The 26,165-nt window shown below is 43.6% G+C and overlaps 1 protein-coding gene across 1 annotated transcript in view; it reads right to left on the bottom strand.

Moving 5' to 3' along the window:
* Positions 1-26,165, bottom strand: part of LOC115201048 (unconventional myosin-Id) — a 138,669-nt gene that overhangs the window by 47,277 nt on the left and 65,227 nt on the right. Inside the window, exons 12-16 of the mRNA XM_029764275.1 lie at positions 23,480-23,550; positions 21,746-21,820; positions 21,421-21,553; positions 20,921-21,087; positions 18,758-18,965 (exon numbers count right to left, since the gene is read on the bottom strand). Of these exons, the coding sequence (XP_029620135.1) occupies positions 18,758-18,965; positions 20,921-21,087; positions 21,421-21,553; positions 21,746-21,820; positions 23,480-23,550 (654 nt within the window). The remainder of the gene's footprint in view (positions 1-18,757; positions 18,966-20,920; positions 21,088-21,420; positions 21,554-21,745; positions 21,821-23,479; positions 23,551-26,165) is intronic.

Below are 26,165 nucleotides of genomic sequence, written 5' to 3'. Positions count from 1 at the left end.
AATCTTGATGTGATTGGTCTGACTGAAACATGGCTTAAGCCTGATGAATTTACTGTGTTAATTGAGGCCTCACCTCCTGGTTACACTAGTGACCATATTCCCCACGCATCCCGCAAAGGCGGATGTGTTACTAACATTTATGAAAGCAAATTTCAATTTACAAACCCCCCCAACGTTTTCGTCTTTTGAGCTTCTAGTCATGAAATCTATGCAGCCTACGCAATCAATTTTTATAGCTACTGTTTACAGGCCTCCTGGGCCATATACAGAGTTCCTCACTGAGTTCCTATCGGACCTTGTAGTCATGGCAGATAATATTCACATTTTTGGTGACTTTAATATTCACATGGAAAAGTCCACAGACCCACTCCAAAAGGCTTTCGGAGCCATCATCGACTCAGTGGGTTTGGTCCAACATGTCTCCGGACCTACTCACTGCCACAGTCATACTCTGGACCTAGTTTTGTCCCGTGGAATAAATGTTGTGGATCTTAATGTTTGTCCTCATAATCCTGGACTATCGGACCACCATTTTATTACGTTTGCAATCACAACAAATAATCTGCTCAGACCCCAACCAAGGATCATCAAAAGTCGTGCTATAAATTCTCGCACAACCCAAAGATTCCTAGATGCCCTTCCAGACTCCCTCCACCTACCCAAGGACGTCAGAGTACAAAAATCAGTTAACCACCTAACTGAGGAACTCAATTTAACCTTGCGCAATACCCTAGATGCAGTCGCACACCTAAAAACAAAAAACATTTGTCATAAGAAACTAGTTCCCTGGTATACAGAAAATACCTGAGCTCTGAAGCAAGCTTCCAGAAAATTGGAACGGAAATGGCGCCACACCAAACTGGAAGTCTTCCGACTAGCTTGGAAAGACAGTACCGTGCAGTATCGAGTATTTTTCCAACTTAATTGAGGAAAATAAGAACAATCCAAAACGTCTTTTTGATACTGTCGCTAAGCTAACTAAAAAGCAGCATTCCCCAAGAGAGGATAGATTTCACTTCAGCTGTGATAAATTCATGAACTTCTTTGAGGAAAAGATCATGATCATTAGAAAGCAAATTGCGGACTCCTCTTTAAATCTGCGTATTTCTCCAAAGCTCAGTTGTCCTGAGTCTGCACAACTCTGCCAGGACCTAGGATCAAGGGAGACACTCAAGTGTTTTAGTACTATATCTCTTGACACAATGGTGAAAATAATCATGGCCTCTAAACCGTCAAGCTGCATACTGGACCCTATTCCAACTAAACTACTGAAAGAGCTGCTTCCTGTGCTTGGCCCTCCTATGTTGAACATAATAAACATCTCTCTATCCACCGGATGTGTACCAAACTCACTAATAGTGGCAGTAATAAAGCCTCTCTTGAAAAAGCCAAACCTTGACCCAGAAAATATTTAAAAAACTAAAAATCGGCCTATATCGAATCGACCATTCCTCTCAAAAGAAATGTGAAAAAGCTGTTGCGCAGCAACTCACTGCCTTCCTGAAGACAAACAATGTTTACGAAATGCTTTAGTCTGGTTTTAGACCCCATCATAGCACTGAGACCGCACTTGTGAAGGAGGTAAATTACTTTTTAAATGGCGTCAGACCGAGGCTCTGTATCTGTCCTCGTGCTCCTAGACCTTAGTGCTGCTTTTGATACCAATGATCACCACATTCTTTTGGACAGATTGGAAACCCAAATTGGTCTACACGAACAAGTTCTGGCCTGGTTTAGATCTCATCTGTCGGAAAGATATCAGTTTGTCTCTGGATGGTTTGTCCTCTGACAAATCAACTGTAAATGTCGGTGTTCTTCAAGGTTCCGTTTTAGGACCACTATTGTTTTCACTATAAATTTCACCTCTTGGTGATGTCATTGGGAAACATAATGTTAACTTTCACTGCTATGCGGATGGCACACAGCTGTACATTTCGATGAAACATGGTGAAGTCCCAAAATTGCCCTCGGCTGGAAGCCTGCGTTTCAGACATAAGGAAGTGGATGGCTGCAAATGTTCTACTTTTAAACTCAGAGATGCTTGTTCTAGGTCCCAAGAAACAAAGAGATCTTCTGTTGAATCTGAATCTAATCTTGATGGTTGTACAGTCATCTCAAATCAAACTGTGAAGGACCTCTGCGTTACTCTGGACCCTGATCTCTCTTTTGACGAACATATCAAGACTCTTTCAAGGACAGCTTTTTTCCATCTACGTAACATTGCAAAAATCAGAAAAATGTATCCATGCTTTTGTCACTTCTAGATCAGAGGAACCAGGCTATGAGGGGGTGCAAGCCGGAGAACACCATCCCAACCGTGAAACACGGGGTGGCAGCATCATGTTGTGGGGGTGCTTTGCTGCAGGAGGGATTGGTTCACTTCACAAATTCGATGGCATCATGAGGATGGAAAATTATGTGGATATATTGAAGCAACATCTCAAGACATCAGTCAGGAAGTTAAAGCTTGGTCGCAAATGGGTCTTCCAAATGGACAATGAACCCAAGCATACTTCCAAAGTTGTGGCAAAATGGCTTAAGGACAACAACGTCAAGGTATTGGAGTGGCCATCACAAAGTCCTGATCTCAATCCTATAGAACATTTGTTGGCAGAACTGAAAAAGCGTGTGCAAGCAAGGAGGCCTACAAACCTGACTCAGTTATACCAGATCTGTCAGGAGGAATGGGCCAAAATCCACCCAAATTATTGTGGGAAGCTTCTGGAAGGCTACCCAAAACATTTGACCCAAGTTAAAAAATGTAAAAGGCAATGCTACCAAATACTAATTGAGTGTATGTAAACTTCTGACCCACTGGGAATGTGATGGAATAAATAAAAGCTGAAATAAACCAATCTCTCTACTATTACTCTGACATTTCAGATTCTTAAAATACAGTGGTGATCCTAACTGACCTAACACAGCAAATTTTTACTAGGATTAAATATCAGGAAGTGTGAAAAACTGAGTTTAAATGTATTTGGTTAAGGTGTATGTAAACTTCCGACTTCAACTGTAGCTAAACAACATTGATTTCTGCCTGTTTGCTTTTGTTCATTTAACCTACAAAGTACAAATACACAGAATACAATGCCAAAAAGAGGTCCTAAGTATCCAAAATCTAATGAATCTAATCTACTTTAAAGATTCACCACAGCTGCAGTAACACTACGGTCCATTCAGAGGCCACCTCTAGTCTAGTGGATCAATCACACAGAGATAAATGAAGGACAGCCAAGAATGAACTGTCCCTCACTGGTGACCTCAAACTCCTCTTGCCCCTCCATTTCGCTGCCTTAGCTGACTCATAAATAATGGAGGGAAGAGAGAAGAGAGACATATGAAAATATGTGCACTCACTACTGTAAATCGCTCTGGATAAGAGCATCTGCTAAATGACTAAAATGAGAAATAGAAATATGCACAGTGTAATCACACATCCATCACTCCCACCAACCCCTGGGTTGTATTCATTAGGCACCAAATGAAGCAAAAATGACTGAAAACTGGGAGGTACTACCTGAACTTGTCCAATAAGAAACACTTGTTTTCTGTTACAAGACATTTTGCTACAGTGTGCAGTAATGAACTACTACCCTCCCATGTGGCAGGGATGATGGTGAATGGAATAATTTCCAACTCCGATGGTCCCCGCTAGCTAACAGTGTTAGAAGATGACCCCATTCAAATTCCGATTTCATCAAACGTTTGAGGAACGGAAGTGTGTTTTAAGCAGGCGCATGAGATATTGTCGTATAATGTATTAAAATGGAGATGGAGTATTAAATATATCGCTTAAGGGACCTGAATATATTCTGGGGTTGGTTTTTCAGATTCCCAAAATGTGCTTAAGTGATCGTGAGCAATATACTGTAGGGCTATTGGACCCTCAGTTACCTTCTTTACTTTGATTTTAAACAGAGACTACGAGGTGGTCGGATGGAGTTAACGACTCGTGTTCAAAAGAAGCTCCCAACCTGATTTCATACGGCTGTTTGAGACGGAAAAGCCATACACGGATCGACCATGCAATGCGTGCTTCCAGAAGGATGCACAGCCAACAACTGGTTTGCATACCCTATCACGTGAAATAGGTGGTTGGAGTTAGTTGATCCCCAGTGGTGGGGAGTGTACCGGTAGCTAGACCCCAGACTGCCAGTTATGTATCTGGGTATGTATATTTTGATAGTCATTATCACCCTCATCGCTAGCATAGCTGACGTTAGCAAGCATAACTAGCTAGCTGTCTAGCTGGGTAACGTTAGCCTACCTCAATACAACTCGGATTTGGCTTGGAAACACAAAGGAAAACCAAGAAATAAAGACAAGTAGGCGGCCAGTACGTTACAATAAACTTCAGTGAACTATTAACAGAAAATATTTACAAAATAATACATATAGGAGCAGATCAGCTTTCACGCTGCCTGAGGAAGGCTCTAGAAGTCAAAACATCTGCAGTTGTGCATCCTGATGTTCAATGCTGATCTGTATGGGATAAATATCATGCCAAATGTATTCACAAATGTAAATCCCTTTCCACAAATGTAAATCGCTATCCACAAATGTAAATCGCTATCCACAAACAAACACCTTTTGATTTGTATATCGATATACTGCATTCAATTTTTTTTAAATAATTGCAGATATGCAGGTCATTTCCAAGAGCCTTAAGTAAATGACTGCCATAAAGATTTGCACATAGGAGAGATATGCGCAAAGATGACAGATATGGCAAACCTGCAACTCCATATTTGGAAGTGCTTAGGTCATCTGACTTTTGGCAGCAATTTGACAACAATAAAAAGACAAGTTCTCACACGTATAAAAAAAAAAGTTTGCACACGTAGAAAGCCATTTGTATTCATAGAAAAAAGGTTGGTACCCATAGAAAGCGATTTCTATAAAATCGATGGCAGCCTCTCGTTCGGCCATGTTGATGCCTGACTTTCAAGGCTGCAGAAATTATAGTATGGTAACCATAATATGTTAACCATATGTGTAACCATAGTATGTCCAACTTAAATAATTGAAAGCCCTAGATTACTCTATATTTGCAACACTATTGCGGTGTACACCCGTTCATCACACAAATAGTTGAATTAGCTGGCCAATGTAATAGCGCCACTAAATGTGAAGGATATGTCATACATTGTAAATGATTGTAATCCATCCGCTGTCTCATGTTGCACAGACATAAATATTCCTGGTACCTATAACCGTTTCCCCAGGAGAGGCATGCAAAAGGAAGAGGTTAGGTGTAGGATCAGACTTAGCAACAGTATTGCCTCCGTCCCTCGACCCAACCTGGGCTTGAACCAGGGACCCTCTGCACACATCGAAAACAGTCACACTAGAAGCATCGTTACCCATCGCTCCACAAAAGCCGCGGACCTTGCAGAACAATGGAAACAACTAAACTCGGCAAAAAAAAAGAAACGTCCTCTCGCTGTCAACTGCGTTTATTTTCAGCAAACTTAACGTGTAAATATTTGTATGAACATAACAAGATTCAACAACTGAGACATAAACTGAACAAGTTCCACAGACATGTGACTAACAGAAATTGAATACTGTGTCCCTGAAGAAAGGGGGGGCGTCAAAAAACCAACAACAAAAAGTAACAGTCACTACAGCAGGTGGCCACACCAGATACTAAGTACTGCAGTGCACCTCCTCCTCATGGACTGCACCAGATTTGCCAGTTCTTGCTGTGAGATGTTACCCCACTCTTCCACCAAGGCACCTGCAAGTTCCCGGACATTTCTGGGGGGAATGGCCCTAGCCCTCACACTCCGATCCAACAGCTCCCAGACGTGCTCAATGGGATTGAGATCCGGGCTTTTCGCTGGCCATGGCAGAACACTGACATTCCTGTCTTGCAGGAAATCAGCCATACTGCTCGTTCTGTGCATGATGGCATTGTCATGCTGGAGGGTCATGTCAGGATGAGCCTGCAGGAAGGGTACCACATGAGGGAGGAGGATGTCTTCCCTGTAACACACAGCGTTGAGATTGTCTGCAATGACAACAAGCTCAATCCGATGATGCTGTGACACACCGCCCCAGACCATGACGGACCCTCCACCTCCAAATCGATCCTGCTCCAGAGTACAGGCCTCGGTGTAACGCTCATTCCTTCGACGATAAACGCAAATCCGACCATCACCCCAGGTGAGACAAAACCGTGACTCGTCAGTGAAGAGCACTTTTTGCCAGTCCTGTCTGGTACAGCGGCGGAGGGTTTGTGCCCATAGGCGACATTCTTGCCAGTGATGTCTGGTGAGGACCTGCCTTACAACAGGCCTACAAGCCCGCAGTCCAGCCTCTCTCAGCCTATTGTGGACAGTCTGAGCACTGATGGAGCGATTGTGCGTTCCTGGTGTAACTCGGGCAGTTGTTGCCATCCTGTACCTGTCCCGTCGGTGTGATGTTCGGATGTACCGATCCTGTGCAGGTGTTGTTACACGTGGTCTGCCACTGCGTGGACGATCAGCTGTCCATCCTGTCTCCCTGTAGCACTGTCTTAGGCGTCTCACAGTACGGACATTGCAATTTATTGCCCTGGCCATATCTGCAGGCCTCATGCCTCCTTGCAGCACGCCTAAGGCACGTTCACGCAGATGAGCAGGGACCCTGGGCATCTATCTTTTGGTGTTTTTCAGAGTCAGTAGAAAGGCCTCTTTAGTGTCCTAAGTTTTCATAACTGTGACCTTAATTGCCTACAATTTGTAAGCTGTTAGTGTCTTAACGACCGTTCCACTGGTGCATGTTCATTAATTGTTGATGGTTCATTGAACAAGCAAGTGTTTAAACCCTTTACAATGAAGATCTGTGAAGTTATTGCGATTTTTACGAATTATCTTTGAAAGACAGGGTCCTGAAAAAGGGACGTTTCTTTTTTTGCTGAGTTTACTTCAAGGTCTCAGAGCGAGTGACGTCACCTATTGAAACGCTATTAGCGCGCATCAACTAGCTAGCCGTTTCACACCGGTTACACTCACCCCCTTTGACCGCCTCCTTTTCCGCAGCAACCAGTGATCCGGGTCAACAGCATCAATGGAGTCAACTTTTATGGGATCAACTTTTTTTCTCCGACTACAAATCGCTTTCTTTATGGCAGTCATTTTACTTATGGCCCTTGGAAATGACCTGCATATCTGCAGTTATAAAAAAAGATATATAATGCAATATATCGATTTACAAATACAAATCAAAAGGTGTTTGTTTGTGGATAGTGAATTGCATTTATGGAAAACGATTTACATTTGTGGAAAACGATTTACATTTGTGGATTGGTGATTTACATTTGTGAATACATTTGGCATGATATTGATCCCATAGATCTGATCCTACACTGAACAAAAATATAAATGCAACATGTAAAGTGCTGGTCCCATGTTTCATGTGCTGAAATAAAAGAGCACAGAAACTTTCCATACACACAAAAAGATAATTTCTCTCAAATGTCGTGCCCAAATTTGTTTACATCCCTGTCAGTGAGCATTTTATATTTTGTCAAGATAATCCATCCACCTGACAGGTGTGGCATATCAAGAAGCTGATTAAACAGCGTGATCATTACACAGGTGGACCTTGTGCTGAGGACAATAAAAGGCCACTTTAAAAATGTGCAGTTTTGTCACACAACACAATGGCAAATTTGTCTCAAGTTTTGAGGGAGCGTGCAATTGGCATGCTAACTGCAGGAAAGTCCACCAGAGCTGTTGCCAGATAATTGTACGTTCATTTCTCTACCATAAGCTGCCTCCAACGTCGTTTTAGAGAATTTGGCAGTACGTCCAACTAGCCTGACAACTGCAGACCATGTGTAACCACGCCAGCCCAGGACCTCCACATCCGGCTTTTCACCTGCGGGATCGTCAGAGGGGGGAGGGCGGGGTGCTGAGGAGTATGCCCCTGCCCAGTCATGTGAAATCCATAGATTAGGGCCTCATGAATTTATTTCAATTGACTGATTTCCTTATATGAACTGTAACTCAGCAAAATCTTTGAAATTGTTGCACGTTGCGTTTATATTTTTGTTCAGTATATACAGTGCATTCGGAAAGTATTCAGACCCCTTGACTTTTTCCACATTTTGTTACATTACAGCCTTATTCTAAAATTGATTAAATTGTCTCCCCTCATCAATCTGCACACAATAACTCATAATGACAAAGCAAAAACAGGTTTTTAGACAAAAAAAAGAAATATCACATTTACATAAGTATTCAGACCCTTTACTCAGTACTTTGTTGAAGCACCTTTGGCAGTGATTACAGCCTCAAGTCTTCTTGGGCATGACGCTACAAGATTGGCACGTGTATTTGGGGAGTTTCTCCCATTCTTCTCTGCAGATCCTCTCAAGCTCTGTCCTGTTGAATGGAGAGAGTCGCTGCACAGCTATTTTCAGGTCTCTCCAGTCTCTCCAGAGATGTTCGATTGGGTTCAAATCCGGGCTCTGGCTGGGCCACTAAAGGACATTCAGAGACTTGTTCCCGAAGCCACACTTGCATTGTCTTGGCTGTGTACTTAGGGTCATTGTCCTGTTGGAAGGTGAACCTTTGCTCCAGTCTGAGGTCCTGAGCACTCTGGAGCAGGTTTTCATCAAGGATCTCTCTGTACTTTGCTCCATTCATCTTTCCCTCGATCCTGAATAGTCTCCCAGTCCCTGCCACTGAAAAACATTCCCACAGCATGATGTTGCCACCACCATGCTTCACCGTAGGAATGGTGTCAGGTTTCCTGCAGATGTGACGCTTAGCATTCAGGCCAAATAGATAAATCAAGGTTTCATCAGACCAGATAATCTTGTTTCTCATGGTCTGAGAGTCCTTTAGCTGCCTTTTGGTAAACACCAAGCGGGCTGTCATGTGTCTTTTACTGGGGAGTGGCTTCCGTCTGTCCACTCTACCATAAAGGCCTGATTGGTGGAGTGCTGCAGAGATGGTTGTCCTTCTGGAAGGTTCTCCCATTTCCATAGAGGAACTCTGGAGCTCTGTCAGAGTGACCATCGGGCTCTTGGTCACCTCCCTGACGAAGGCCCTTGTCCCCCGATTGCTCCGTTTGGCCGGGCAGCCAGCTCTAGGAAGAGTCTTGGTGGTTCCAAGCTTCTACCATTTAAGAATGATGGAGGCTACTGTGTTCTTGGGGACCTTCAATGCTGCATAAATGTTTTGGTACCCTTCCCCAGATCTGGACCTCGGTTATGATATTTGTGCATCTGTAACTTTCTCACTCATCATTATTGACGATTCAGTCAGGACTATCTGTAATCATGGTAGCATCCACATTAATGTAGAATTGTTTAGAAACATATTCTATTCTCATTAACAATAAAAGTGACTCCAGAATGACAATACATTAATTACCCTTAATTTCTATTGGGCACAAAATAATCTGAAACACAACCAAAACAAACAGCAAATGCATCCAGCAGGTTTGTAGTCACAAGCTTGATGTAATCATTGCGTGCTTGGAATATGGGACCAAGTACTACAATTTTGACTACTTTAATACACATAAACTGTAAGTGAATTTGTCCCAATCATTTTGGTCCCCTAAAATGGGGAGACTATGTACAAAATGTGCTGTAATTTCTAAACAGTTCACCCAATATGGATGAAAATACCCACAAATTATAGCTGACTGACTGCACTTTAACCTCGTAGTCATTGTATAATTTCAAATCCAAAGTGCTAGAGTACAGAGCAAAACAACAACAAAAATTGTCAAAGTTCCAATTCGTCAAAATATTATTTGAACATTCGTTTTGGACTGATGCCTAACTGAGCATCGTCAATGAGCACTGATGAAGATTTCATAAAAAATGCATTACAGTGGCTTGGAAATACGATTACATTCATTTTAGCTAGCTAACGTTGGCATTGCTAGCTATTTTTGACGAACTTTGTTAGTTAATGACAACATTGCCAACTGTCTAAAGTAAATTTGATGAAATTATAATGCTGGCAAAGTAGTTTCCTACTAAATATTTGACTACTTTAGCAATGTCATCGTATTTCCAGGCAATATAGTGTAATTTAGACGAAACAGTAATTAGCCTCCATCCAGAATGACTAGGTTTATCACCACTTTAGGGCACCACTATGGCGCCGCCGTTAAAACGCGGCTTTAGAACGTTCATAATAATGGCATGACGCGACCGAGTAACGGAGGTGAAACCTATGAATACTTTTGTAGCTCACTGTATTTGACTCTGGTTAACATCATTTGAATGAACATTCTACATTACCATGGAAATTATTGCATCGTGTTCCCATGAGTTTACCAGTCAAATTGCCAGGGATAGGGACGTTCAAATACCATTCTATTCATTCTATTTCTATGGTCACACACACCACCGGCCTCTGCCCATCCCCCGCCTTGCTTACTGCGCAGAAAACAAGTATCCAAGTTTAAACAAAGTTTAAATAAAACATGTCGACTATCCATATATCCTAAATGATCATGATATTATTCAAATAGTACAATTATTTCAAATGCCCATGGCTATCTCCCACACACACTGTTGCTTGGCTGTGCTTAAAACACAGAGGTGCAGACGGTGTAGAATTATCACGAGTGGGAAGGTGGAGAGAGGAGAGGAGACGACACCCAGGGGAGCGTGGGTAAATCAGGTCAATAACAAGGCCGAAACTCCCTCCTCTCCAATAAAGCTATCTGATCACCCTTTAACAGACTCCCTCCCTCAATCATGGAGTCGTACTAACCACAGGCTCCCATGGCTCTGGGGATCCAGATTTACGAGCTCGTCAAAGCCAAATTGGGGGCGTCTCGGGCAGACAAAGTGGGACAGATTGGTACGGCTTTATTAGGACACTTTGAAATGCATTTTGGGTAGAGAGAGCCCGGCCAGCACAAATCACATACAGATGTAGGATCCTGCCACAGCAGGAAAATAATCCTGCATCAACAGGAAATGTGAATTATTATGTGGATTCTAATTAATTGACATGAATTGTTTTTACACTGCTGCCACTCGCTGTTTATTATCTATGCATATTATCTATGTTACTTTTATATATATATAAACTAAAAGTAAAAAATATATATATACACTGCTCAAAAGAATAAAGGGAACACTTAAACAACACAATGTAACTCCAAGTCAATCACACTTCTGTGAAATCAAACTGTCCACTTAGGAAGCAACACTGATTGACAATACATTTTGCATGCTGTTGTGCAAATGGAATAGACAACAGGTGGAAATTATAGGCAATTAGCAAGACACCCCCAATAAAGGAATTGTTCTGCAGGTGGTGACCACAGACCACTTCTCAGTTCCTATGCTTCCTGGCTGATGTTTTGGTCACTTTTGAATGCTGGCGGTGCTTTCACTCTAGTGGTAGCATGAGACGGAGTCTACAACCCACACAAGTGGCTCAGGTAGTGCAGCTCATCCAGGATGGCACATCAATACGAGCTATGGCAAGAAGGTTTGCTGTGTCTGTCAGCGTAGTTCTCTCACGTCACCCCGCTCCTCCGCTCTCTCCACTGGCTTCCAGTTGAAGCTCGCATCCGCTACAAGACCATGGTGCTTGCCTACGGAGCTGTGAGGGGAATGGCACCTCCATACCTTCAGGCTCTGATCAGGCCCTACACCCAAACAAGGGCACTGCGTTCATCCACCTCTGGCCTGCTGGCCCCCCTACCTCTGAGGAAGCACGGTTCCCACTCAGCCCAGTCCAAACTGTTCGCTGCTCTGGCACCCCAATGGTGGAACAAGCTCCCTCACAACGCCAGGACAGCGGAGTCAATCACCACCTTCCGGAGACACCTGAAACCCCACCTCTTTAAGGAATACCTGGGATAGGATAAAGTAATCCTTCTAACCCCCCCCCCCCCCTTAAAAGATTTAGATGCACTATTGTAAAGTGGTTGTTCCACTGGATATCATAAGGTGAATGCACCAATTTGTAAGTCGCTCTGGATAAGAGCGTCTGCTAAATGACTTAAATGTAAATGTAAATGTAGTGTCCAGAGCATGGAGGCGCTACCAGGAGACAGGCCAGTACATCAGGAGACGTGGAGGAGGCCGTAGGAGGGCAACAACCCAGCAGCAGGACCGCTACCTCCGCCTTTGTGCAAGGAGGAGCAGGAGGAGCACTGCCAGAGCCCTGCAAAATGACCTCCAGCAGGCCACAAATGTGCATGTGTCTGCTCAAACGGTCAGAAACAGACTCCATGAGGGTGGTATGAGGGCCCGACGTCCACAGGTGGGGGTTGTGCTTACAGCCCAACACCGTGCAGGACGTTTGGCATTTGCCAGAGAACACCAAGATTGGCAAATTCGCCACTGGTGCCCTGTGCTCTTCACAGATGAAAGCAGGTTCACACTGAGCACATGTGACAGACGTGACAGAGTCTGGAGACGCCGTGGAGAACGTTCTGCTGCCTGCAACATCTTCCAGCATGACCGGTTTGGCGGTGGGTCAGTCATGGTGTGGGGTGGCATTTCTTTGGGGGGCCGCACAGCCCTCCATGTGCTCGCCAGAGGTAGCCTGACTGCCATTAGGTACCGAGACGAGATCCTCAGACCCCTTGTGAGACCCTATGCTGGTGCGGTTGGCCCTGGGTTCCTCCTAATGCAAGACAATGCTAGACCTCATGTGGCTGGAGTGTGTCAGCAGTTCCTGCAAGAGGAAGGCATTGATGCTATGGACTGGCCCGCCCGTTCCCCAGACCTGAATCCAATTGAGCACATCTGGGACACCATGTCTCGCTCCATCCACCAACGCCACGTTGCACCACAGACTGTCCAGGAGTTGGCGGATGCTTTAGTCCAGGTCTGGGAGGAGATCCCTCAGGAGACCATCCGCCACCTCATCAGGAGCATGCCCAGGCGTTGTAGGGAGGTCATACAGGCACACACTACTGAGCCTCATTTTGACTTGTTTTAAGGACATTACATCAAAGTTGGATCAGCCTGTAGTGTGGTTTTCCACTTTAATTTTGAGTGTGACTCCAAATCCAGACCTCCATGGGTTGATAAATTGGATTTCCATTGATTATTTTTGTGTGATTTTGTTGTCAGCACATTCAACTATGTAAAGAAAAAAGTATTTAATAAGATTATTTCATTCATTCAGATCTAGGATGTGTTATTTTAGTGTTCCCTTTATTTTTTTGAGCAGTATATATATATATATATATATATTTTACTTTTAGTTTATTTAGTAAATATTTTCTTAAAACTGCATTGTTGGTTAAGGACTTGTAAGTAAGCATTTCACCGTGAAATGCTTACTTACAAGCCCTTAAACAACAATGCAGTTTTAAGAAAATATTTACTAAATAAACTAAAAGTAAAATATATATATAAATAAAAGTAACATAGATAATAAACAGCGAGTGGCAGCAGTATATATATATATATATATATATATATATATATATATATATATATAAAAGTAACAAAATAACAATAATGAGGCTATATACAGGGGGAACTGGTACCGTGTCAATGTGCAAGGGTACAGATTAGTTGCGGTAATTTGTAGGGGTAAAGTGACTATACGTAGATAATAAACAGCGAGTGGATGATTAAATGAATATCCTGTACCATGACAATGGCTGGATGTGTAGGGAGTTTGAAAGACTTTGGTTTAGATGCAGAACATGTGAAGAACAAAGATTAAATATATTCATTGATATACTGTATACCTTTGCTCCCGAGTGGCGCAGCAGGTCTAAGGCACTGCATCTCAGTGCTAGAGGCGTCACTACAGACCCTGGTTCGATTCCAGGCCGTATCACAACCGGCCGTGATTGGGAGTCACATAGGGCGGCGCACAATTTGCCCAGCGTCGTCCGGGTTAGGGTTTGGCCGTCATTGTAAATAAGAATCTGTTCTTAACTGACTTGCCTAGTAGAATAAAGGTAAAAGAAATAAATACAAAATATAGTAAACCATACACTATAGGCTAGACTAAGTGCTGCAACTGCTTTAGGCCTAAAAAAAGAGGCCATCAATCCATCTGTAAAACAAGCAAGGGTTGGCAATACCATTTATAGTCTCTGACTAAACACGCTAAACAAAATATCCTTCATGTCATCCACAAAACAAATCAAACATGGAAAGACCGGCGGGGCGACACACTTGACTGCAATCAAATGCTGAGTGCAACTATTTCCTTGTCCTCCAGGGACATTTGGTTATCCAGTGAAATGCTCAATACACCGAGGTGGGCGGAGACAGCATCAAGCAGAGTGTGTGACACAATTTATCAAGGGCACCACACACACACACACACACACACCTCAGGCAAGCACTGGGGACACTGGGCCGAGACACTGGGCCAATGGGTTTTTAGGATAAATCAATCCAGCGCTCGGGTGAACAACTACACCATCACCACATGCTCAAGGTAGCAGCCAGTGGCTTGCTCATAAAACCCTCTCTAGACTAACATCCTCTATGCATGTCCATTATGTTCCATCATTTGGTTCATGTATTGTGTGGATTTTTAACAATAGGAATATGGGAACTGAAGTGAGGTTAAAATAGAATAGTTATGGATACTCTTTGTCATGTTGATCGATAGAAATATTGATGGAAATCATTGGAATTTGTTATCAATTTGGGTTGCCTCCATGGACGGATTGTCAGCCACTAACTGAAACAAATAAACCTTTAGAAATTAATGTTTGGATCTTACAGTCAGGTCTGTTAATTATAACATACTGCATTATACATGAATAGACATGTCAGAGGATAGAAAGAAAAGGGGCGATTCTATGAGGAAGTAGAGAGAATGGCAAGTGAAGGTCATATCAGAGGAAAACAGTGCACCTTGGCTGGGAGCCAAACCTTGGTTGCCATGGCGAGAGCCCCCTGTCTACCCATATCCTTCCACACTGTCGAGGAGATGCATTGCTGTCAGGTCAGTGGATTGTTTTGAGTGTAAAACGCCCGGCACTACTTTCTCTTCTTGTTGTTAGTGCAGTGAATCCAAGTGTGAATTATTATACTCAAATAGCCTGCAACGTTTTGTTCTGGTGAGAATCAATTACATTACCAACTCTCGGAAGCAGAGACCAGGATTTATGAATAAAATATAAGCCGGTATTAATTTATGTTGCATTGTATCTCAAATATTAAAAAAATAAGTGATAGTGAATTCAAAGGACACGTGCCTGAATGTGTTTCATTCTTTAACAGTGGGAAGTTGTTAGGAGGTTGTTGAGGCAGTGTGAAATTGCATTAAGAGAATACTCAAACGGTTACTGAGCATAGTTGACAGCACAGTGGTAAACAAAGAGCATCAAAGAACACAAGATGTGAACACAGACGAGCTCCGAGAGACGGGAAGGGAAAAATCCCTCAGTTTAATCAAGAGACACTTCATCATCAAAGTCTTCCACAACAACAGAGGGTGCAGGTACAGCATCTCCCTAAGCGAAGCCAAAGTCACTGATAAAAAGGAGTGAGAAGAGAAACGTGTTTCCCTTTGATTTTGTCTGGAAGATTGACCATTTTGGGAGATGGCTATTGTAGGTGTTTTGCAGGTGCCATGCATTTGTAAAATGTACCATAAGTAACAGAACACTTCACACGCTATTTTAATAATGCCTACATCAGATGAATTAGGATCAGGTTACGTACTGCTGAAGCGTGCAGATAGAAGGGGGATCAGTTCTGGCCCAGTAGGCAGATAGCCTAGCATTAGCCTAGAAGACGAATGCTAGCCTAGCCTACAGTCTCACTGATAAACCCACAGTCGCCCAGACACATGTAAACAACAGCAATTAAAGGGGCAATCTGCAGTTGCAACATCCATTTTTGGACTTATAAATGAATGATATATACCCATAGATTCTTGAAGAATATAACTTATAAATGCCTCATGAGGGTTGCTCGACTGTCGTATCCCATCAGAACCCAAAATATAAGCTTGTTTTACTCCATATGTTTGTAAACAAAGTAAATGTAAACAAAACCTGGTTAAAAACAATCATTTTGAAATCATGGAGGGTCAGTCCTTGCATCCATAGCTCTGTCTATGGAATTTGAGAATGGTTGCATTTCTCTAGCCCCGTCCATCAGATTTTTATGGAGCGATGAGTACGCTTTCTTATTGTTTTAGCTGCGGATTGCCGCTTTAACTCTCTCTCTCTCTCTCTCTCTCTCTCTCTCTCTCTCTCTCTCTCTCTCTCAGACCTGACAGACACCGATGTGGATGGCTGGGCTTCCATTTATGAAATACTCATTAAAAAGAAGGGGGGAAGCTTATGAATCATTCATGAAGTCTGTATTTGTGTTGGATTGTAGTATTTAATCCCCTTTAGGTTGGTTCAGATTGGGACTATTGCTCCTTCCTGAGGATAAGGCTCTGATTGTGGTTTGGATGCATGGTTGTGTGTTCAACTGACTGCACAGTCCACACTAGGGAGTGTCCAGTGGAGCAGATATGGACAACTAATTGCGGGATGTAGTGCAGTCAGTCAGTGGCGAGTCCAGAGTTCTATCCGCTTCCTCGGGGAGGAGAAGAGAGCCAGAGCGGAACGGCTTCGAGGGGGGGGGGATGCTGGGAGGGAGGGAGTCAGGCTGCAAGGAGGGGCGAAGGGGCGGTAGGGTGAAAGGCCACGTTGTGTACTAGAACCAAGTATGGAGAAGGGCACCTCAAATGTAATATATGGGATCCCTCACTCCTTAATGTGTAGGATGCAGACAATGACAGGGTATTGTGGTTGTCTGGGGAAGGAGGCTCATAGGGGGAGGGGAAGAGAGCTTGAGGTACTGACATGGGTTCTGCCACCCCTGGCATGGTGGGGCCCGTTGGCATAAGCCACAGTGGTGTGCCAGCTGCTGATAAGGGGATTGCTTGGCACAGACGATGAGCTGTGTGTGTAGGGGGCAGGGTGGAAAATAGAGTCAAATACACTAGAGGTCGTTAGAGGTCTATTTTGCTTATTTGTGGAGGGTGGTGAACGGGAGTGTGTGTGTGTGGTCCTGCGTGCTTCTTCTTTTTGACAGAGCGAGCCCTATACCATTCCTTCAACCCCAAAACCTCTATTTCGCACGATGCTTGTTTGGGTCGAACATCTGGAATTCATCTCTCGTCTTTGTGCTTGGTTATCAAAGTGGCGACATCCTTTGAGATAGTCCTAAGAGCGAATAGGAACACACGTCGAGCTCGTCTGCCGGGCAGCCCAACCGGGGCCCTGTAGAGCAATACAGAGGCCAAACAATCAATCCCACATCGAAGCAATTTGGTTGGTTTAACCCTTTGATGTCTGCGGGCAGTTATATTGCAGCCCAGTCCTTGGAGAGAGCTGTCCGAATGAAAGGTGTTGTGAACGGGAAGGAACGTAGTTGTACTCCTAGCGATTTGAGTAGCAATCACATGGCCGGTAAATGTATAGCCGTCAATCTTCATTCTGTCACCAATCGTATGAGTGGCTCCCAGGTGAATGAATAAAATAGGGGTTCAAATCCCAAACCGGAAGAAGGAAACATGAAACAGAGCAGTCAGATGCTGACAAATGGACGTTTTGATCTCTGTATCTGTCAGTCAGAGGGGGCATTACCTTTTGAGAAGGTCAGCTAGCTTTGACAGCAAAATGACAGGGCCGCATTCTACACTACACTCTAAAAAAAAAAAAAATCCTCCATCTATACAGAAGTATTATAGAGTACGTCTTAGGCTAGTCTGGCTTAATGGGTGTGTAATGGTACATGTTATGACACATGCCATCATTCTTACCTGAGGCGTCTGAAAGTCAGTGGCGCGTTCTCGTGCACAACACAATCACATGACTTTCTTTACCAGCCAATCAAGGGAGGAAGATGTAGAAAAGCTAATATCCATATCCCAATCATAAAGCATAGAGAACATTAAATGGAGAATCGGTCGTAATGGAGCAGTAACATGGGATTACATTCTGGTCTGTATCAATGTCATAAAACTGTCATTATGATAAAAGGTGCACATATATACGAAATAGATTTTCCCTATGGCTCCAGCATATTCACACTGTTACATAGCTAATGGTTTATATTAAGATCCATATCTCGTTTTCAATCCTCTGAATGCTTCCATAGCACCTCAGGAGCTGTGGTATATTTGTAATATATTTCAACTATTATAAGGGGTCAATAATAAGGGTTGAATGGCTTTAGGGTTATGTGAACATTATGTTCTCAGTCCCAGAGTTTGTTTGTTCTTTTACTGTGCAGGAATGCCGGCGGCTTCCCAGAAGTCTGCAGTGCGGATGTGTGGACCTCTGCTCTTTTTTTCTCCTCTAGCTCATTTACTGAGCTGGGTTTGTACGGGCAGATAGAACCCAGAGAGGGAGAGAGAGCTAACGCTATAATAACGCAGCGTTATTTTAGGCTCAGAAAATATCTCAGCGCACAGTGGCATATCAAGTCTCGAGAGTTGGTTATTCATATGAAAAGCAAAGAGAGTGGATTTAAATGAGAACACAATGAGTGTTGAAGAAACAAGATAATGAGTTTACTGGAGAATGGGTAGCTTTGACTAGTAATCAATCTCCCTGATAGAATTATGTTAGTGACAGTAGTGGCATTTCATTTCTCATTGTCAATAGGATATTGAATATAATACGTGTCCGCTATTGAATTTAAAGCAGGTTTTTTTTACGTCGATTTTAATTTTTTTTTAAACAGATTTACCTGGAGACACACCTATACAATGTTTACACTCGACATAGGGCCGTTGCGATGGAGACCAGGCCGAGGGTCAAAGGTGACGACATTGACACTGACCTTCTGAAGGAAGAGGACTATTCTCCCAACCATTTCGTCCCTCTGCTCCTCCAGGCAGAAGAGGGTGCGTGGCGTGCGGACGAACACCTTGGTCTTGCCGTAGGCCACGTCGTGCTCGAAGCCGCAGCCCTGCACCAGCCTCTTCACTGCCTCTTTGTCCGACGGGAGGTCGTGATTGGGCCACGTGAACTCCGAGATCATCTTGTACCTGAGGGGGCAAAATGGAGGCAGAGAGGGTCCAATATTAGTGGGCCTAAAAACACTTTAGCACCATCGCTAACCAGCGTGGTTCTGATAGTTCAGAGCATGGTGCGTGCAATGCCGTAATAATTGGGTTTATTGCTGCATGGGCCCAAAAACACTGCAAACTGTGTGTTAACTGTGCGTCACATTGGACTAAATGACTGTGACTTCAATTCCCAATTGTGTCTGCATCACTCTTCTTCTTTTACAAAACATCCACTTTGTTGAAGTGATTGGTTCTTTGCCAGTGACTCACATAAAAACTGCCCAGCAAAATACATGAGAAAACAGAAAGATTGGCAACATTACAGGACACTGTGGCAAGATATTATTGGACTGCCGAGAGAGGTCAAAACACTGCTAGCAGGCCCGTCAACCGATTCCTACATTAGTTATTCACTGGCATTTTACTGCCAAAGCATGATGTAATACACAGTCCAAATTCATCAGTGAAGGAAATGAGGGACAGAGTCAGAGGAGAAGTGCGTTACGCAAAACTATCACCGCTAACTACCACAGCGATTACCTCATCTCATTTGACCGAGGAAGGGCAGGGCAGTGGGGAGCGAGACAGCTGTGAATGAATTAGGGGCGAGGGATAAAAAAAAAAAAGGGTGTGTTTGCGCGTGTATTTGCATTTGTTTGGGACCATTTGGAGCTTGTGTGCGAGCGCAGTTTTGGACTAAATCCTAATTTAAACTGCCAAGAGTCCAAAATAAATCCTATTAAAAATCCTCCCTTTGTACAAAATGTGAACCTTCCTCTGTTTCCCAGATGTGTTATAACACACTTTTAGAAGAAATGTCATATCTTGCTATATTTTGTCATAATTTATTATGTAACATGAGTATGTGTGTGTGTGTGTGTGTGTGTGTGTGTGTGTGTGTGTGTGTGTGTGTGTGTGTGTGTGTGTGTGTGTGTGTGTGTGTGTGTGTGTGTGTGCGCACGTATGTATGATTGAGAGACAGAATCGCATTTAGTTGTCTACGGTGTCGTCTAGTCTAATCTGATGCGAGAGACTTGCAGCAACGTCAGTGACATTGGTGTCGCATAGCGCTCATCACAAGGTGATATGATGATGCTAAGGCCCTCCTCTCCTCTGCAAAGCTCTCTATGATTTAGTCCAGTAGTGACTCGATTCTGCTTTATCAAACTCAAGGCCAGCCCCGGTCTATTCATTTAGTCACGAGTTTGTGTTAGTAAGAGTACTGATGTACACTAACGTTCAAAAGTTTCGGGTCAATTAGAAATGTCCTTGTTTTTGAAAGAGAAGCACATTTATTTGTCTATTAAAATAACATAAAATCGATCAGAAATACAGTGTAGACATTGTTAATGTTGTAAATGAGTATTGTAGCTGGAAACAGCAGATTTTTTAATAGAATATCTACATAGGCTTACAGAGGCCCATTATCAGCAACCATCACTCCTGTGTTCCAATGGCAGGTTGTGTTAGCTAATCCAAGTTGATCATTTTAAAAGGCTAATTGATCATTAGAAAACCCTTTTGCAAAAATGTTAGCACAGCTGAAAACTGTTGTTCTGATTAAAGAAGCAATAAAACTGGCCTTCTTTAGACTAGTTTACCAAGAAACTGTATTTGTGTCCAACATTGTGTTGGAGGGGGCTCGTATTCACAAAGAGGGAATTGTTTAAGAAAATCTTCAAATTAAATCCCACTGCGAGATTATAAAGAGTTTTAATGCATTTTTGGAACTTTGCACAATGATTTTGCTCTGGGAAAATGTCCCCATCAGACTAGGAATGCTGCTATAGGATGGGGATCAGGCCTTTTATATCATAATGAATAAGACTATATGGAAAGGAGGGAGTTGATCCTAAAGCACCACTACTCTGAGATGCATTTTGAATGCGGGACCTGATTCTCCTTCTACCCGGAGATGAGGTGGAAGCTCGTACCTCTGGAGGAAGCGGGGGTACTCCTGGCGGTTGGCGAATCCGGCGCGGCGCACACGAACGTTCTCCAGTAGGCCCAGGTACTCGACCTGGTGGCGACAACGCTCGTGCTCGAACAGCAGGGGCGACTTGACGTCGTTGGGCTTGATGCAGCGCACATAGTAGGGCTCCTGTACACACAAACCACCAGAGGGACCACAGTGAGGAGACACAGCGAGGAGACACAGCCCCCCCTCAGTCTCCTATCCTCTATTTGCACAGATGTGGAACAACTGGACAGGTGAAAGCTAATTCCTATAGGATATCCAACATGTTTTTTTTTTTACATCCCGTGAGTTCACATTTGTGTAATTTTGGAGGAGGCGAGATGAGGAGAGAAAACCCCCTTTAGACTATTGAGATGCACTCGATCTGTCAAGTCAGTAGTACATGTTCTCAACAAAAAAATGTCATGTTGTTGTTGGCCAATGAAATAGTTGCCCGGCGGTGGCCACACCCCTCACCTTGCATGCCAGGTTCTCCACCAATGCGATCATGGAGTTCTTAAAGAGGGTGGCGGCCGTTAGGGGTCGTTTGGTGACCTCAGTGATACTCAGCTTGCCCTCCGGCCACATCATCTTCAGCACTGGGTTGGAGCTACGGAGAGAGAGGAGGAGAGGGGAAGAGGAAAAGAGAGGGAGAAAGAGAGGAGCGGAAAAAAAAGAGGGGAGGAAAAATTGGTTATCAGTGCATCATAGAAGGCTACAGTGGGGTCATGAGTTAGGGAGGAGGGCGAGACGAGGTGAAGACGAGGTGGAGAGGGGATAGCAGGTGTGTGTTGACTTTAACCTGTTGTACAGTAGCCTTTTGAAGTCCTGGAAGAGAGTGTCCTTGTTCTTGTCGATGAAGCCAACCACAGAGTACCTGCAGTAGCACACACACACACACACACACACACACACACACACACACACACACACACACACACACACACACACACACACACACACACACACACACACACACACACACACACACACACACACACACACACTTTGATCATCTTTTTAAGACACTAAGACAACATACAGCACCAAATACCGTGCTTAAAAATGACAACAGCGTCTCCTAAACCCTTCTCAGAAATTATGACAATGGATGAATCACAGAAGAATTAGAGAACAAATCCTCTGTTTCCAGAAAAACAGTGGGAGTGTAGGAGCCATCAGTAAGACCCAGGAGTAAACTGGCCCATTAAAGGCCTGACTCCACAGTCTCAGGCTGTATCTCAAATGGAACCCTATTGCCTATATAGTGCACTACTTTTGACCAGGACCCATTGACCAGAGCCCTATGGACCCTGGTCAACACTTGTGCCCTATATAGGGAATAGGGTGCCATTCGGAACGCAGGAGGTCTCAAGTTTGAGTACTCCCTGAACCAGTTAGGCTAGGCTGCAGGCAGAGTGGATGTCACAGTCCATGGTATTTATACCGCTCTCATCTCATCTTTAAAGCCATATAATTGATGTGTGTATTTTCTTTAATTCATGTAATTCAGGGTTCTGTGAAAGAGACTTTGGTCTCAGTATGACTCCCTGATAAAACAAAGGTTAAATAAAAATAAAACGATATTAACCATGGGGATGTAGCTAGAAGATGCTGGGCAGGACAGACATGCAGGCGTTGAGGATGACTTGCATACTGTAGCATACACAGCTGGTGATTTGGTTGATGATAGGGTTTGATGATCTCATGTTTTTGTAATGATGAGGGTGATGGGGTCACCTTAGGGTCATGACAGGGGCTGCACCAAATGTTTGATGTATTATAATAATTGATTATGCTTATGTTGCATTAATAGAAGGGGTAGGGCTATAAGACCCCTCCCCCACTACATTTATAGGGTCCTGGACTACAGATTAGCAATATATATATATATTCATTATAAGGTTTAATATTGTTCCCTAGTTATTTTCTAGTCTTTGCCTCTTACAAGAAATGGTCTGAGAGCTGTGTGAGTTATTGCAGTCTAAACAGGGTGTCTGTGAGAAAGCGCTTCAAGGCTAAAAGAGATTCATAGACACAGAATCCTGCAGGGGAGTGAAAGAGATAAGAGACAAGTCAGACATCCCACTATAAAAGCAACTTGGGGAGTGCAAAATTACTGCTGAGCCCTTAGAAAACACAAACTATTGTTCTCTCCTGCAAGTTTGTATAACTGTATATGCATGGGCTTGGTCTCATGAGTAGAAGGTGTTGACGTAGACAGTTACATCACTATGGGTTGACTGCAAGCATATTTAAAGCAACTTGGACTTTTCCTATTTTGCAGAACTCGGGAGAGACATAATTTGTATGTTTGATCTTTGACTTCTGTCTACAGCTGTATTTTGATTAAAATAAGTGCACATTTTGAGTATTCCTTATTTGTTAAGTAAATAACAGAGCCCAGAAAATTGAAACCAACAACGGTATTTAAACAACAAAGTGAAATGTAATGATGTCACTTCTGCCACCACTATGACTTATAGCAAAGGGTGGTGCCATACAGCACTGTACACCACTGTATACAGTTACTTACACGACATCCCCTGCATAGTGCCGGATACGGAAATCTCTGTCAAACTCCAAACTCTTGTCTGTCGGGGAGAGCTGTGGATGGAGAGAGAGAGAAAGAAATTGAGTAACAAACCTGGGGAAGTAGGGAGGAATACATTCACATAGCCATGGAGGTGAGTTTACTTGACTCTGCCTAGTAATCTAATAGCTCCTATGCAAAGGAGCTAAAACAAATGGGCCACTTTAGTCTGTAATATCAAGGGTATCTATTTTCAGATGTGCTATGCTCTATTTTTCTTTACTGGAAAGCATCTTCCCCAGAATTAACCTGCTGTATCCCAATTAGAGAGACAGAGAAGCTGCTTCCCCAGATATAACCTACTGTATCCCCATTAGAGAGAGAGAAGCTGCTTCCCCAGATATAACCTACTGTGTCCCCATTAGAGAGAGAGAAGCTGCTTCCCCAGATATAACCTACTGTATCCCCATTAGAGAGAGAGAAGCTGCTTCCCCAGATATAACCTACAGTACCCACATTAGAGAGACAGAGAAGCTGCTTCCCCAGATATAACCTACTGTACCCCCATTAGAGAGAGAGAAGCTGCTTCCCCAGATATAACCTACTGTGTCCCCATTAGAGAGAGAGAAGCTGCTTCCCCAGATATAACCTACTGTATCCCCATTAGAGAGAGAAGCTGCTTCCCCAGATATAACCTACTGTATCCCCATTAGAGAGAGAGAAGCTGCTTCCCCAGATATAACCTACTGTGTCCCCATTAGAGAGAGAGAAGCTGCTTCCCCAGATATAACCTACTGTATCCCCATTAGAGAGAGAGAAGCTGCTTCTCCAGATATAACCTGCAGTACCCCCATTAGAGAGACAGAGAAGCTGCTTCCCCAGATATAACCTACTGTACCCCCATTAGAGAGAGAGAAGCTGCTTCCCCAGATATAACCTACTGTACCCCCATTAGAGAGAGAGAAGCTGCTTCCCCAGATATAACCTACTGTATCCCCATTAGAGAGAGAGAAGCTGCTTCCCCAGATATAACCTACTGTGTCCCCATTAGAGAGAGAAGCTGCTTACCCAGATATAACCTACTGTATCCATTAGAGAGACAGAGAAGCTGCTTCCCCAGATATAACCTACTGTATCCCCATTAGAGAGAGAGAGAAGCTGCTTCCCCAGATATAACCTACTGTACCCCCATTAGAGAGAGAGAGAAGCTGCTTCCCCAGATATAACCTACTGTACCCCCATTAGAGAGAGAGAAGCTGCTTCCCCAGATATAACCTACTGTATCCCCATTAGAGAGATAGAAGCTGCTTCCCCAGATATAACCTACTGTGTCCCCATTAGAGAGAGAGAAGCTGCTTCCCCAGATATAACCTACTGTATCCCCATTAGAGAGAGAGAAGCTGCTTCCCCAGATATAACCTACTGTATCCCCATTAGAGAGAGAAGCTGCTTCCCCAGATATAACCTACTGTATCCCCATTAGAGAGAGAGAAGCTGCTTCCCCAGATATAACCTACTGTATCCCCATTAGAGAGAGAAGATGCTTCCCCAGATATAACCTACTGTATCCATTAGAGACAGAGAAGCTGCTTCCCCAGATATAACCTACAGTACCCCCATTAGAGAGAGAAGCTGCTTCATCAGATATAACCTACTGTATCCCCATTAGAGAGAGAGAAGCTGCTTCCCCAGATATAACCTACTGTGTCCCCATTAGAGAGAGAGAAGCTGCTTCCCAAGATATAACCTACTGTGTCCCCATTAGAGAGAGAGAAGCTGCTTCCCCAGATATAACCTACTGTATCCCCATTAGAGAGAGAGATAAGCTGCTTCCCCAGATATAACCTACTGTATCCCCATTAGAGAGAGAAGCTGCTTCCCCAGATATAACCTACTGTGTCCCCATTAGAGAGACAGAGAAGCTGCTTCCCCAGATATTACCTACTGTATCCATTAGAGAGAGAGATAAGCTGCTTCCCCAGATATAACCTACTGTATCCATTAGAGAGACAGAGAAGCTGCTTCCCCAGATACAACCTACAGTACCCCCATTAGAGAGAGAATCTGCTTCCCCAGATATAACCTACTGTATCCATTAGAGAGACAGAGAAGCTGCTTCCCCAGATATAATCTACTGTATCCCCATTAGAGAGAGAGAAGCTGCTTCCCCAGATATAACCTACTGTATCCATTAGAAAGACAGAGAAGCTGCTTCCCCAGATATAACCTACTGTATCCCCATTAGAGAGACAGAGAAGCTGCTTCCCCAGATATAACCTACTGTATCCATTAGAGAGACAGAGAAGCTGCTTCCCCAGATATAACCTACTGTGTCCCCATTAGAGAGAGAGAAGCTGCTTCCCCAGATATAACCTACTGTACCCCCATTAGAGAGACAGAGAAGCTGCTTCCCCAGATATAACCTACTGTATCCCCATTAGAGAGAGAGAGAAGCTGCTTCCCCAGATATAACCTACTGTACCCCCATTAGAGAGAGAGAGAAGCTGCTTCCCCAGATATAACCTACTGTACCCCCATTAGAGAGAGAGAAGCTGCTTCCCCAGATATAACGTCCTGTACCCCCATTAGAGAGAGAGAAGCTGCTTCCCCAGATATAACCTACTGTATCCCCATTAGAGACAGAGAAGCTGCTTCCCCAGATATAACCTACTGTATCCCCATTAGAGAG

The sequence above is a fragment of the Salmo trutta genome, chromosome 10 (assembly GCF_901001165.1).
Source record: "Salmo trutta chromosome 10, fSalTru1.1, whole genome shotgun sequence".
Lineage (NCBI taxonomy): Eukaryota > Metazoa > Chordata > Actinopteri > Salmoniformes > Salmonidae > Salmo > Salmo trutta.
Note: the sequence above shows the minus strand (reverse complement) of the source record. Positions and strands in the feature narration are given on the sequence as shown.